This window comes from Callorhinchus milii, unplaced genomic scaffold (genome assembly GCF_018977255.1).
Source record: "Callorhinchus milii isolate IMCB2004 unplaced genomic scaffold, IMCB_Cmil_1.0 Scaffold4, whole genome shotgun sequence".
Taxonomy (NCBI): Eukaryota; Metazoa; Chordata; class Chondrichthyes; order Chimaeriformes; family Callorhinchidae; genus Callorhinchus; species Callorhinchus milii.
The window spans coordinates 41,339,658-41,355,555 of record NW_024704745.1 but is presented as its reverse complement, the minus strand read 5'-3'; the positions used below and the strand labels follow the sequence as shown (position 1 = coordinate 41,355,555).

General features: G+C 38.1%; 1 protein-coding gene across 1 annotated transcript in view; it reads right to left on the bottom strand.

The window, feature by feature from the left end:
• LOC103185538 (cilia- and flagella-associated protein 47-like) overlaps positions 1-15,898 on the bottom strand; it is a 174,702-nt gene that overhangs the window by 75,271 nt on the left and 83,533 nt on the right. The window contains exons 46-50 of the mRNA XM_042334120.1: positions 12,503-12,702; positions 10,862-11,005; positions 7,583-7,756; positions 5,429-5,540; positions 2,207-2,341 (exon numbers count right to left, since the gene is read on the bottom strand). Of these exons, the coding sequence (XP_042190054.1) occupies positions 2,207-2,341; positions 5,429-5,540; positions 7,583-7,756; positions 10,862-11,005; positions 12,503-12,702 (765 nt within the window). The remainder of the gene's footprint in view (positions 1-2,206; positions 2,342-5,428; positions 5,541-7,582; positions 7,757-10,861; positions 11,006-12,502; positions 12,703-15,898) is intronic.

Sequence of the window (15,898 nt, the reverse complement as noted above, 5' to 3'; positions counted from 1 at the left end):
TTAGGGCGGGGGGTGTGGAGCAGACCGGAGCCAGAGGAACGGAGGGTACGGGCAGGTAGGTAGGGGGATAGTAGGTCGGAGAGGTAGGAGGGAGCAAGGCCGTGAATGGCCTTGAAGGTGAGGATGAGAATCTTGAATTCGATCCTCTGGGGGATGGGGAGCCAGTGGAGGCGAGCGAGGATGGGAGTGATGTGGTCGCGAAGCCTGGTCCGGGACAGTACACGAGCTGTAGAGTTCTGAATGACCTGCAGCTTGTGGAGGGAGGTGCCGGGAAGGCCGATGAGAGAGTACCCGTAGTCCAGCCTTGAGGTGATAAAGGCGTGGACCAGGGTTTCAGCAGCGTGAGGGGTGAGGTAATGCCGTAGTCTGGCGATGTTCCGGAGGTGGTGGAAGGCAGTACCAGTTGTGGAGCGGATGTGGGGAAGAAAGGACAGCTCAGGGTCGAACAGAACGCCGAGGTTCCTGACTGGCTTTGAGAGGTGGAGAGTGCAGCCTTGGATGTTGATGCTGTCAGCGCTTGAGGTGCAGAGGTGCTGACGCGAGCCAATCAGGAGGGCCTCAGTTTTGCGCACGTTGAGCTACTTACTTACAGACTGGGCTTCTAAAAGAGCTTTGTGAAACTAGATGCAGACAGGATGTAATTTAAATGCAAAAATGTAAACCTCAGCAATGTCAAATATCTCGTTGGGGAAAAGTAAGACGCTTTCCACCTTTAACCAAACACATCAGTACTTTCCACAATTGGTGTGGAATAACATATGACACTAATAAACAAAACAAGAAGTTTCATTTTATAGCACCTTATCAAGTCATAATGTCTCTTTATAGTTATATCTATTTTTAAAAGCAAACATGGCAGCTATTTTGTGCACAACAATGGTCATAAGGTGAATGACCAATTCATCTGGAGAATTGCTAACAAGGATACCGGAAGAAACTCCCTGCTCTTTTCGAACAGTATAATAGGATCTTTAACATCCTTCTAAAGATCTGGCAAACAGTACCTCATCTGATGTACAGCACATTAACAATACAGTATTCCTCTGGAGTGTTAACCTCGACTGACATGAAATGAGCTATATAATATAAATGTAAATGTTTATGGTATTTTAAGTCTCAAAGTGGAGCTTGAGCCAGCAATCTTATGACCCACAAGCAAGAGTGTTAACAAAAGAGTAAGCAATCATTTGACATGTATGAAACCTTTATTTTAAAACTACAATGGTAATTTACTGCAACTAATGATAAATCTAGGTCAACTAGTTTACATTATTCTATTTTGTGGTTCCAAATTAAATTAATTACATCCAGCAATTTCCAAGGTGTCACAAGTTACATTCTATTGTTAATTACAAAATTAACCTGGTCTAAATTCTCATTTGTTTTAATAAGATATATCTTTTTTGCTAGCTCAGTATAAATATAGTATTTCACAAGACTACAAGATTTGTCTGGAGTATCAACCCTAACGACCTCCCATTACTGCAACAAACTGCTTTTTAAATGTGTTGAGTGTCCTGTCATCTGTTCCAGTCGTTGATTATCCTCTGTGTAAAGAAATTCTTCCTGGAATCTGTCCTGAAATGCCTTTTAAAACTCTAAATCTTGTCCTCTTGTTCTACTGTCTTGATACATCCTAAAGTATTTCCAACATGCTTATAGCATATATCTTATTCCGAAATCCAAAGGTTCTTGGAAACTTGACATTTACACATAGTAATAATAATGAGTCTGGAATGTCTATAGTAATTGGGAATATAATTTTCAGCAATTTCAACCAGAAAGTACCAAGCTACCTTTGAGCATGTGATCTTTATACCCATATACAACTATTTGTGGGACACTGCTGTCGGCAATTGGCTGCCGCGTTTGCCCACAAATATACAGTCAATCTGCTTTAAAGTATATTCTGTGAAGTGCTTTGAGACATCTGGAAGACGTGAAAGGTGCTATATCAAATGCAAGGATTATTATTATTATAGGATTTGATTAGCCTGAAGTAGGGATTTATAAAGATTTTACTGGAGAGTTAAACTGCATTTCAAAACATTACCACAGTATATGCATTTTATTTAGATAGCTAATGAAGATGTGTAGAATTGCTGAATAATTTCTGCCATATTATGATTAACTCTGACTGTAAAGAAAAGCAAACAGTTGCTAATATTTCAAATTGCTAGCGATACCTTTATAACAATAAACATACCAGAACTTTCTGCATTAATTGCTTGGGATGGTAGTTTTAACATGCATGGTAGTGGTTCTTCACCATCTGTCTCTTGCAATGAGCAATTGGTGAGATGTGGGGCTGTTTCATCATTGACCTCAAATGAGATTACACCTGAAACAAATAGGTAACAGATGGTAGTTTCAGAGAGACAAGATTTTTAATGGATGAGATCCTTGTTATATATTGCTGTTCTTGTTCTCAAGCATTACAAGCAAGATGAATCCCAAATTTTAGATATAATTGATCCCGTTAAATTGATCATTGTGCCAAAAGTCTAGTTAGAGAGTGTACAAACTTATCACGGCTAAGGCCTTGATATGCCTTCGATTGCTGAGAATGTCAGCCAGAAGCAACAAGAATGCTAATCCACACTCATCTGCACTCAGCCAGCTGGAAAGGGAGCCATTGTAAACATTATCTGATGAGGTATCTTCCAGTTGGGAGACCTGACATAACAGCTTTTCAACATGCAGAAATGTAAATATCTAGTTCTGAAAAGGCAATGCGACATTCTTTTTTTCACAAGCTTTATGGAGAGAGTAAAAATAACTCCTCCCTTTTAACTTGCATACATTGTGAACCATTTATAAACAGATGTTTCTTGTGTAGTGAAAATTCTCTCAGCATTTGAACAGGTTTTCATTAATGAAGCAATGCTTGGAAGATTTAGCTTATGGAAAGGTTTATCAGCTCCAGACAATGATTCTTAATTGTTTTGTTGTCCAAACAAAGTAATTTTTCATGTATGGTTTAGGCTCTATACTGCTGATTATATTGGCCTTCTCTTAATAAAGGGTTTCATTGACTGTGGCAATTTCACTTTACAATCAAAGTTGTTTAAGTGCACAGTCGTGGATAATGGATGGCTATGTGTATTCTGTTTAAAATTTGAAAGACAGGATTATGGTGCCAGTTATAATCGTCTCTTGCATCACTAAAAATAGTTCAAAAAGGTGAGTGAGAAAGCCTGAAATGATTTGGTCACTTACTTTCCCTCCTTTCTCATAGGGTTATCCACAACAGCAAACAAGCACAGATAAGGATTTGTACCTAAGACTACTTCTGTAATCCATCTGAGCATGAGGATGTCATTTTATCATCATGAGGTGCCATTGTCACATAAAGTTCAACAATTTCTCAAACTCATAAATGCATTGATGAACAATAACATCATTTGACAACTAAAAATCTAAAGGCCTGATATTTCTTATGGTCTTAAGCTTGCCTTAAATTTTAATACTGTGAAGATTTTTGTAAAGTTCTTAAATTCAGTCTTAATTTTGAAGTTGGCTTTCCACGGCACTTAAAAGGTCCCGGAGAAAACACAGCTTCGAAATTAAAACAGAATTTTCCAAAATTCTGTAAAAATTTAAAACTACTGGATAAATTCACAATTATCATTAGGTGGCAGTACACTCCTCAAGTTAAGCAGTTTATTCCTTTTAAGACATTAGCCTTTCTTTTATGTTGAAATAAGAATTTTTTGTTTTGTAAATTGTAGGCCTCAAAGTGGCCTCTAAATTTATTTTGTTTAATATTAAACCAATTTTGTATTTGCCTATTCAAGCAGATGTTAGAAATCCCATGGTACTATTCAACAACAACAACAAGATTCCATTTATAGAGCGCCTTTCACGTTGGGAGGACGTCCCAAGGCGCTGTCAAAAACAGAAGGGAATTTACTGTACACAAGTTGACTGCCCATGAAATGCATAGTCACTGCACTTTGTAGTAGATCCTGTGAAGTGTTTTGAAACATTCTCCCAATGTCTCTTGGCTTCCCATTACACAGAGGATACAGTTCAAGATCGTGGTCCTCACCTTCAAAACCTTCCATGGCCTTGCTCCCCCCTACCACTGCGACCTCCTAACCCCTACATCCTGCCCGCTCCCTCTGCTCTGCAGGCTCCGACCTGCTTCACGTCGCCCGCCTCACCTGCCCCACCATTACCGGGCAGGCCTTCTGCCACTCTGCCCCTATCCTCCATTCCGCAGTCCCACCGCCTCGCCCCCTCCCTTGCCTCCTTCAAGATCCATCTCAGGACCCTCCTCTTTGACCGTTCTTTCGATCTCCCTGATTCCCCCCCCGCCCTCTACCCTCCCATCCTGACCCCCAGCTCGGATCTGAAACACTGACTGTCCAGCGCTTTGTGAAAGGCGCTATACAAATATAATTTTGTTGTTGTTGTTAAAGGGATTATACTTGATGAAAAAATGCTACTAATTATACACAAGGCCTCTGGAAATTTTAACTCATTTGTCTTAACATTGAGAACATGAAAATGTTGAGTATGAGGTCACTCATAGGAACTAGCTGACAGAATAAACCAGATTTTTAGCATTAATATAAAACAAACCTATATTCCTGAAATCCCAATATTTCTGTCAGTCTGTTATGTTAGCGTATGTGAGACAGAAAATTGTGAGCTATAATTAGCCTCAGTGCCCATCAATTTGAAAGGGAGAAAATGTCAGTCATGGGATCCATTCTCATCCCTTTGTAGACAGTGCATATGTGAGCATCAGGCAAGGATGCTCTGTGGCTGATCTGTTTCAATTCAGCCACAAAGGCAATGGCCATGAGCAAAATATTGGAGGTTGATCAGATTCTGTGGAATTGTACAATAGCATGTTAGTGCCTTCAGAAATGGAGGAGAGAAATTTGAAGGCCATTTTATTTTGAAAAAAAACACCAACAGTAATTTAAAATGTTTAACCTTAATATAATATTTTCCCAAAAGAAAAATTGCTAATGACAAAAATCTGAAACAGAAAATACTGGAAATATTCATTGGGTAGATCAACATTTCAAAGAGAAAAATGGTTCAAAGTTTTAGGTTGTGACATTCAGTTTTGATGAAGGCTCATAACCCAATATCAATTTAGATGCTGATCAACCAGCAGTGCATTTCCAGCTTTACTGTGTTTTACTGTGCTTACTACCCACAATGTAGCCTGTAACTGTGGCATATGGTTTTACTTAGTGTTAAGCATGTCTCAGTTATTCAGTACACATTCTGCAATTTACAAGCTTTAATTGTTAAGTCACATATTTGGCAAGAGAAAGAAATGATTGTATTTGTAAGAATATTTGTGGCCCATTTATATTAGGTTTGACTCATTTATTTAGTTTCCTTTTGAAATTCAGTTCACCTTTTTAATGTATTCATAAAAGTAGGTACATGAAAGTGGTTTTACCTTTAAATTTTCCACGTTTCCATGGTAAAATTTGAATTTGATATGGAGCAATCTGGCCGGCTTTCATCGTAAGTAGCGGTGGTCCACTCACTGTTCTCAAGTCTGAAACAACCTGGAAAAATATAAATATTTGCACTTTACTTGGACTGACATGCAAAACAAATATTGTTTTAGCAGAAAGCTCCATTTCAAAAGAGAAAGTTACATGCACATTTGTTTATCCACATCAGATTCCAATTTGGAAATTTACATGGGACTTCGAAACCAGCAAAAAAATATTCCAGTTATGTGAATGTACAAAGATGCGCAGTTGCAGTGTAGGCTTTCATATGTCAGAGGAAAGAATAAAGTTCAGTGACATTTGCTTATGGAGATGTTTACCTCTGTAGAAGATGAGTTTGAAATGGAGTGATATGTACTGGACCTTTGGAGATACGGTCGTGTCCGAGAGGACTTCATGTTGAAATATTATGATGTCTCTCAAGCAATCCTTACACTGGTGCGTAAAAAACAGCAAGGGATTTGAAAGGGGTGAAGAATGATTCTGATGTTCAATGTTTACTTAGTAAATCATCCACTCCCATCCATCTTGGTAATCCATTTTAAAATTTGGTGAATAAAGTATTTACGCAGAGAGTTGTCCTTTTTGACTTATTTGCATTGTGAATCACAACAGCAGATAATTTTTATATGGTGCATTAACCTCCAAAATACCTTGTTGTCATGGGTTAATATTAAAGCGTGTTTTAAGAATATAAAATAATTGTTGTCATGGGTCAATGTTAAAGTGTGTTTTAAGAATATAAAATAGAAGTGCAAAGCTAAGTAACTGCAAGGCAGAACCCAAAACAATGTGGCAAGATAAGATCAGGATGTACAAGGACGCAGAAAGTATGTTCAAACGTACAAACTGGACAAAGGGATTAATCAGGAGAGAATAAAATGTGGTTAAAGGGAGAATTGAAGCATATTATGGATATAATCATATAAGGAGTTGTTTTTCATAAAAACGACAGCTTTTACTGGAGTTTTTAAGTTGTCTTTAAACTAAAGTGTGTTAGATATATATCACCGGAATGGTAACGGAGCAGTGCGAGAGACGACCAGTGCTGTAACAGAAATCTGGTAGTACCGTTTTGTGTCTTGTGTATTACCTGCTGTTTTGACCTGAATAAAGTGACTTAGCTCAACCAATTGGTAAACTGGAATCGGATTATTCTAAAATTGTTGGAGATAGTTGCAAATGTTTCTAACAACCTCACCAACATATTCCAGACGTTTGGTTGTGAAAATGTTAACAACTATCAGAAATTGGACCTACTAAATAAGGAAGAGCTCCTTCCAAAATATTATCATGTTTTTAGGAAACTAAGTGTGAATAGAATTTGTTGGTACATATGTTTATTGTGATATTCACAGCATGCAATAATTACCTCTCTATTCCATCATACTTTAAACTTGGTTTTCTGTTTATTTTCCGCAACAAGATTATAAAACTATTCAAGCAGCAAATTAAGAAACATAACTGAGAAACAAGCAGGTAATTGTCTCTCGGCAATGTGGATATAAGCTAAGTTTTTTAAACTCGAATAGCATCTCCACAGGCCTTTCCTATTTTGTATCATTGGGCCTTTGTTTGAGTAGTCCTGCTGTTCTGAAAATTTCTCTTCACATTGCTAACATTTTCAAGTATGTTTTGGTGCAGGCAGATGTAATAGGAATAAAAATGTCTTGAAGTAGAGGGATGCTACATCAATCCTTCTCTCCATTATTCCTATAGAGGTGCACATACCAAATCGATGGACAAAATGTATCACTGTTCAAGTAAAAATAATAGTTGTAAAATAAACCATGTACTGAAATCTCATTCATATCAAAGTATAGTAATCTTTGATCAACAGAGAAACTTTTTTGCGGTTTTGGTATCTTATTTTAGTGTAAACAAAGAGTTCAGAAGGGTGAATTCTAATCATTGCATGTTCTATCTGAAGAAAGAGGTTTTTCTGAAGTTTTATGAGCTCACATCAGCAAGGCCATTAAATTTACTGAGAGAGAATCACCCAGATCTTCAATTGTAATTTGCTAAATTGGTTGACCTGGTTGAAAGTGGTATCATTTACCTTGAATTGCCGTAGTTTCAGTCTAAACTCTTACCTTGCATGATAAACAGGCTTGAGTGTAATTGGGAACCATTAGGACCTTCTTTGTGATCTGTTTTACTTGACAGTCTATCACAACATGATCCAGGGCCAAAGACTTTATGCCAGTGCCTTTGAAGTGAAAGACATTTTCAGAACCATCTGTTTCATTCTTCAGTACAAGTTTACCCTGTGAAGAAGGAAATGCAAGGGTTACAAGCAGTGAGAGTCGATTTACACTGTCAAGAAGTCACTGCTTTGCTATTAATTTAAGACACAGTAGTAAGTAAATGCGCATTCCAGGAGCTGGTTGGCACTGATATTTTTAATACATATTTAAATGTTTTTGCAACAAACGCTTAATAATGGTTGGACTAAAGCAGGTCGGCATATTTTACGTTTCAAAATAATGCAGATAATATTTAAGAGTATATGTGTTTCATTGCCACATAATTCATATGAAGTTGGAATTGGTTAATAAATAAATCTGTTTAATAAAAGTATTCAGGAATAATAGACCTTATTTTATTTTATATATATCTCTATGATTAGCCCAGTTAATATAACGCAACAGTTAATTTAACTATGGTGACTACATGAACTTTAATTGCACTCCTTTCTCATTTCCCCTGCAACAAAAAGGCCAATGGGTTCTAATTTGCAATATTCATAAATTGGATGGGAACTGCTAATTATGACTTCTGCTTGTGAATATTGAACATAGTCCAATGTGTGATATTTGCAAAATGTTTCAAAAAAAGAGAAATTTTAAAGAGTATGGGGAATGGGATTAGGTGGAGAAAAACACCAAATCATTTGATAGGCTAATTAATCTGATTCCATGTTCTAACTTTCGAGGATTTTAGGATGCAGCAAATGACCATATAATTCAGAAGGTAGATTCTAATCATGATCTATGCTGAGTTACATTATCTCAGATAGAGCAGCAGTTGGGGTGCTACAATTAGCCTCGGTGTCCCTAGTTTAAAGAATGGACAATGAGCAAGACTTCTTGCAATTGTGACTGCCAGCTAGAAAGTCCCCACACAAGTATGTATGTTAAGCGAGGATAGGAACAGGATTGGCTACCAACGCTCACTCTCAAGGATTATCCATGAATAATGGCCAATTTGTCAAGGAACTGGAAGATATGCAGCACCTGTACACACCCCAGTAAAGGGTAAATGACTTCAGGAGAAGTGCAGGTAATAAAAGAGAAAAAAAGAAAATAATAAAACGTCCATTAGCTGTGTAAAGACAACTTTTTCAAAATGTACTAAAATAAAGACATTTGTCTATGTCTATGCTATCTGAGTAAGTGATAAATACTGTATATATTTTGTGAGTGCTTTTTGAAACTATATACAAAATTGATACGCACATAATATGTACCACTGTTTTTTAAGCAAAGTAGCTTCACAAGTAGCTTCGAGTCCAGTGAAAAAATATGAAACTGAACATAGTTTCACAAGGTATGATAAAATTTAATTACTTATGTTAACTTCAGTATTTCTAGCAATAACATCTAACGCAACTAGGCTTGAATAATGTACGTAATCTGAATAATCTGATAAAACCAGCAGGAAGTGTGAATTAGAAGATGAATTGTTCCTAGCATCTGATCTTGCAGAGATACAGAGTCACAAAGCGAGTCTTCATTAATAGATTCTTGTTCAGATTGAATACAAGACTTTGGACTGAATCTTCATTCCCAGATACTCTGTCAAGAGTCTTTCCGATCTGAGTCATTAACAACCAACGATGCAGGACGAGACTCATTTACTGATGAGCCCACAGATCGATTGCTTCGTGACTCATTGTCAGACCGATCAATTGGAGTCTTCCAAATTTTAATTCTGTTTATTATTAGAATTTAGGAACAAAATAGATCCTGCAGCACAAGCACTGCAAAATAAAATAATTTGTTCCAGGTTTCATTTATATCTAGATAATGATAAACAAGTGCTTCCTTTTAGGCTGGAAATTAAGGATTTGATGGGAAGTACATATTGCTCCCTCAATAATCTTACATACTTCTGTACAAACATTACTGCTTGTAGATTGTTGATTTTTCCCCCAATTAGGACATATTTGTACACCTTCCTAAATGTCATGCAATATAATGATCCAGTTTGATTGCAAGCCAGGCCAGATTTGAACTGAAATCCAATCCAATGGTCCACAACATCATAATTCAAATTTAAATATATTACAAGAACAACTTGCGTTTATATAGAACCCCTCATGCAGGGCAGCATCCCAAAGCGCTTGGGGCATTATAATGCTGCAAGTGAAGCTGCCCGTGTAACTGTCCATTCAATAACACTTTCAATTGCTAGTTGGATGAAAATCACCTCCCCCATCTCCTCCATACGTTGTCAGGAGCAGGATTCAACAGTGATTAATTCCTGTTTTGTGGCCTATTGCAGCTAAAATTCACTGTCAAAATGTGGAGTAAAGGCAATATTAGATTCATGCAAGTGATGCTTTAATATCACGACTCCTGCCCGCTCCACTCTTGGTGGATGAGCTTTCTACCCTCACTTTATGGAACTCCAGAGTCCCTTAATCTTGCCACCATCCTTGAAATCCTCCTTCAGACCTCTGCTTGACTGTGCTTTCAGCCAACCTCCTTTTCCTTCCCCATCTCATCCCAACTCAGAGTCTCAGTCAGTTGCATCAAAATGATTTGAGATATCCACACAATGTAAATTATTGTTCTTGTTAAAGCCCCTAAAGCCCAATTTAAAAAAAAACATTGTCAGTGAAAGAACTCCAATTATGTGCTTGGAAGTACAGCACTGGCTTTGTGAATTCACAAAAACAGGGGGAAATTATTTTTTTTAAAAAATAGACTTCATCAATCACATACAAAACTAATAAATAGCTTTTTTCTTCCTCAACACCCAACATTGTTATAGAATGAGGCATAAGAGTTCTAGTTTGTGCCAGTGTAAAAAAAATGTTTCAATTTGGCCATTTCTTCAGCCTAGGGAGCTTATATCAGTGGAGATTTTAAATACTGTACTTCTTACCTAGCATTCCATTCAGGATAATTCCCATCTAAAATATGAAGGCAGTCATAAAGTACTGAAGACAGATGTGGGAGAAATTTGATATGTTTTGGGCAGTTATAAATTGGCTGACAAAATATACAGTCAATTCACTTTACCATATATTCTGTGAAGTGCTTTGAGACATCTCGAAGATGTGATAAGGCGCTATATTAAATGCAAGGATTATTATTATCAATAAATCTTGGGCTGACATTTATCAGAAGCAATAAATATCTTACCGTTGTTACACACTCAAAAGCAGGTTTGAACATCACTGGGTATTCTGATGTTTTGCAAGCTGGTACACATAACATTGGTGGACCATAGAAGCCCACTCCTTCCAGAATAGCCTGAATCTTCCATTCCTGTCGGGTTTCATTGTGCTGAAAGATAAGTCACACAAAATATCAGCAATAAAATCGTCACCCAGTTGCTCAGCTGACATTCAAAAAATTATTATACAACTATTGAGCAATGGAAAAAATATAATTGTATCTAGGCCTTCTACTCACAGGAATTCTTTAATTATTGATCAATTTGTTTACCTTTATTTCTGAGAAAAATAAGTTATCAGACTTTTGAAGTTCCTTCTATGGTTGTTATAACTATCATGCGACAAGGAAACAGGCCAGAAATTAGGATTTTTCATTAAGCATTCAAATCATTCTGCAGAGTTAGGTGAGGTGAGAAATTGGTATACTTTCACTATCAACTATTGCCTTTGAGTCAGAAGGTTGTGGGTTCAAGCCTCACGTTCAGCCTCTGGACCATAGTCAGGTTGACCCTCCAATCCAGCAGTGGGAGTGTGCTCCGTTGGTAGAGGTGCCACCCTTCGGATGTCATATTAGACCAAGGCCCAGTCTATCTCTTCAGGTGGACATTAAAGATCCCATGGCATTATTCAAAAAAAAACAGGAGTTTCTCCCGGTGTCCTAGCCAACAATCCCCCAAATAAAATCAGTCTTAATATTTCATGGCTGCTTGTGTCATACTGCTGTGCACAAATTGGCAGCTGCATTTGTCTACAAAACAGTAACTACACTTGGCAGTACATCCTGTGAAGTGCTTTGAGACACCCTCCTTATATGAAAGATGCTATAAAAATATAATGATTATTACTATTATTATATAAAAACTCCATTACTGCAGACTTCCCATGAAAGGAGGGGCCTTATTTACAGAATATTTTTGCAGGGACAATGTGAGCATAATAACTTAGGGAACTCACACGAGCATGGGAAATGTAGTACCTGCCAGTTATTCAATTGTACCAATCAGAGAAAGGCATGCTTATTATTAGTTCTGATTGATTCAATATAAATTACTGGAAAGGGTGGGTCCAAAAAGTGTATTAAAGATGTATCCAAAAAATTGCCACGAAGATATAATTACTAAAGTGCACAATGGCAGGATTTGAAATGCAATAATGCAATTTGAAGTATGACAATCCAATTTGAAGCACGGTGATGGGATTTGAAGTACAATGACAAGAATTGAAGTGTGATGAGTGGATTTGAAGCATGCTGAAGGGATATAAAGGCTTCTACAGGATTTGAAGCACATGAACAGGATTTGAAGTATAATGATGGGATATTAAGTGGAGATTCCAATTTTCAGGCAACAACATGTCAGGATCCACAGTCCAATTACATTATAAGCAAACTCATGTTATAGCAAGGCCGTGTTATAAAACGTTTGTCCTGTCTTGCACTAACCAATGCACTCATTTCCATTCTCTTACAATGGAATAGTATGAATTATGATGGCAAGATCTCAACCAGTGGCACTCTGGTTGTGGCAGAGATTCCTTTGAGCATATTAATGACTGCAGTGTGGAAGCAAACCTTTTGTTAATTCCAAGCTTCAGTTTGAGTACTTACAATAGGAATATTTTTAATAATAGCTTGATGGGCTGGAGTAACGATCTGGAACTCAGTCTTAGTGTTATCACTAGGATTTACCACACATTCAACATTGTACACACGAATATCATATGGAGAATGCAGCAGGATGTGACAAAGGTATCGGCCTGGCCCAGTTGGTTTAAATTTCAAAAGAACCCCAATTGATTCTTCTTTATCTAGATGAAAAAGAAAACATATAAATCTTCTGTATTCCAAGGTCTTTAATGTTAAAATACTGGAATTTTTAAGATGCTTCAAATGACAAGGTTTATCCCTAAATTATTTCACATTCTACATATTATTTCATTTTAAATCAGTTTCTTCTTGTATCTCCATTTGATAAATTACCTGTGATTAATTTTGTTGGAATAAAACCAAGAACAAAAACTTTTGTTATGCTATGCCAAAACTTTATTTTATTAAACTTAAATTATGAGGGGAGAAGCAGTGTGGAATGTGATAATTATTAAAGAGTTAATAAATATCACGAGTCATTATCACAAGAACAGAACATGTACTCATTTTGTGTCCTGTCCTTAATGACAGGCTGAGCAGTCAACTCCTGGGCAGTTTTCAGTAAGTTATTTTAAAAATTACAAAACAGCTTCAAAGACTGATTTCAATAATTTGCCATATTGGACACTCTAAGATGTTTCTTTAATAAAGTATATCAAGAATCAGGTGGAATTTCACTCCCAATTTATACTATTCTTACATAAGCATATTGCCACTTTCCACAGAGTACACAACAATTAAGTGAGAAATAGGTTGGTTTCTGTTGGTTGTATTGTCCTCACAAAAGAACTCCTGCTTCACTCTTGGTCCAAAACAAAATCAGGAAACAAATGATGTTATTAAAAAGTAAGATCCCAGGAAGACCTGACTGCAAAACATACATTTTAGTACCTTTTCAAGAGTGAAAAATAATAATATTCTTCGGCTATCTTATGATCTACTGAAATGGGCAGGCAGCTCTGAGTTCTGTATCTGCACTATAAATCTCATCAGGCGCTGACAGCATCAGCATCCAAGGCTGCACTCTCCACCTCTCAAAGCCAGTCAGGAACCTCGGCGTTCTGTTGGACCCTGAGCTATCCTTTCTTCTTCATATCTGCGCCACAACTGGCACCACCTTCCATCACCTCCGAAACATCCCCAGACTACGGCACTACCTCACCCCTCACGCTGCTGAAACTCTGGTCCACGCCTTTATCACCTCAAGGCTGGAGTATGGGAACTCTCTCCTCGCCGGCCTTCCCGGCACCTCCCTCCACAAGCTGCAGGTCATTCAGAACTCTGCAGCTCGTGTACTGTCCCGCACCAGGCTTCGGGACCACATCACTCCCACCCTCGCTCGCCTCCACTGGCTTCCCATCCCCCAGAGGATCGAATTCAAGATCCTCATCCTCAACTACGAGGCTATTTACGGCCTTGCTCCCTCCTACCTCTCCGACCTACTATCCCCCTACCTACCTGCCCGTACCCTCCGTTCCTCTGGCTCCGGTCTGCTCCACATCCCCCGCCCCAACCGCCCTACCATCAGTAGCCGGGCCTTCAGCCTCTCAACCCCTAGGCTCTGGAACTCCATCCCCCAGTGCCTCCTCCCTTTCCTCCTTCAAGGCCGGTCTCAAGACCTTTCTCTTTGACCGTGCCTTCAGCTCCCCTCTCGACTCTCTACCCCCTCCTCGATCCCTCCCTTCCCTCCTCTCACCCTGACCATTTCTCCCCTGCTCGGGACCTGACCCTGCTGTACAGCGCCTTGGGACGTCCTCCCAACGTGAAAGGCGCTCTATACATGCAATTTTGTTGTTGTTATTGTATAAGTGAACTGAGAACTGCTTCACAGCAGAAATGCAAAACATTTGCCTCATATTGAATTTGCTTTGGGGATTGTGCTAATCCTATTTCGGATGAAAATGTTGGTTCTAGTTTATGCAAAACCTTGAATGCTGAGAGAATGATAGCTTGAAAATTAAACTCTTACACTGACATAATTTAGCATGACTCTAAATAAATGCAGAGATTTATCAGATGTTCCAGAATAGCTTTTCTGCCAAAAAGTGTCTGGGTAGTTTTGTAAGTTTTTCAAAGCTGCTATCAATAATTATTAGTACTCCCATTTACATTTTAACTCATAGTATGCTGGCTAACAATCCTCCAGATTAATTCATTTTTCACCTCATGGTTGATTTGAACTTTGCTGGCACCAAAATGACTGCCATGTTTGCTTGCAAAAACAACAACAACTTGAATTTTTATAGCTCCCCTCACGCAGGGTAGCATTCCAGNAAAAAAAGTCACTACACTTGATTGCAATTAGAATCTGCAATCCAAGTCATCCAGGATTTACTAATTACTAATGCCTTTGCAAATACTACAAATTAGGTTATTGTCAAAGTAATACATTTAGTATATACTGTGCATTGGTATCACACTGGTGTTGGAACATCTTCCATATCTTTGAAGGTTCTACATAGTGGACTTCAGCAGAGAGTCCAGCAATGTGAGGAGGGAACTGAGTGAGTTGGAACACAGTGAGAATTCTGTTAGGAATTATGTGAGAGTGGGAATTCTTCAGCAAGAGAGATACCAAAGAGCAAGAGAGAACTCTTTCATCAGCAAATGAGTGGGAAATCTTTGTTGAGGTAGAGGCAACCTTAGGTGTAAGCAGGCAAACAAGTCAACTAGCAGTTAATCATAGGCCAGGTGTTGGGGAATAATAAATTTGCTGACCAGTCAAAAGGGGAAGTTTTAGGAGAGCCTCACTTGAGCAGAGAGCCCAGCAGTGTGAGGTGGGAAATAGAGCGACAATTCTTCTGCAAGTGATACAAGAGAGAACCCTATAATTCAGCAAAAGAGTGAGAAATCTTTGTTGAGGTGCAGGTGAGAACTTTGTAAAGGAGAAACAGAACCAGTAAACTGAGAATGTTGAATAGTTTGCTTCATAGGAGAAATGCAAAACGTTCGCATCATATTGAATGTGGGAGATTGGAGATTGAAATCAGGTACAGAAGATGGAGTTATGGTTGGTCTAGATACAGGATGCCTAGACCAATGGTAACATTTCTAAGGAAGTAGGTGTCAAGTATTAAGGAGTGTGAGTAAGGGACAAAAGGTGTGAAATTACTTATAATAATCCTTGAATTTGATATAGTGCTTTTCATACCTTCCAGATGTCTCAAAGTGCTTCACAGAATATACTGTAAAGTGAATTGACTGCATTTTTTGTGGGTGAAATGCAGCAGCCAATTGCACACAGCAGTGTTCCACAAACAATTGTAGATTGAAGTGACCAAATTATTATAGGTTTTTTTTTCTTGAGAGATTATTATCAGGGGTGTTTACCTATTTATTCTGAAATTGTTAATGGTA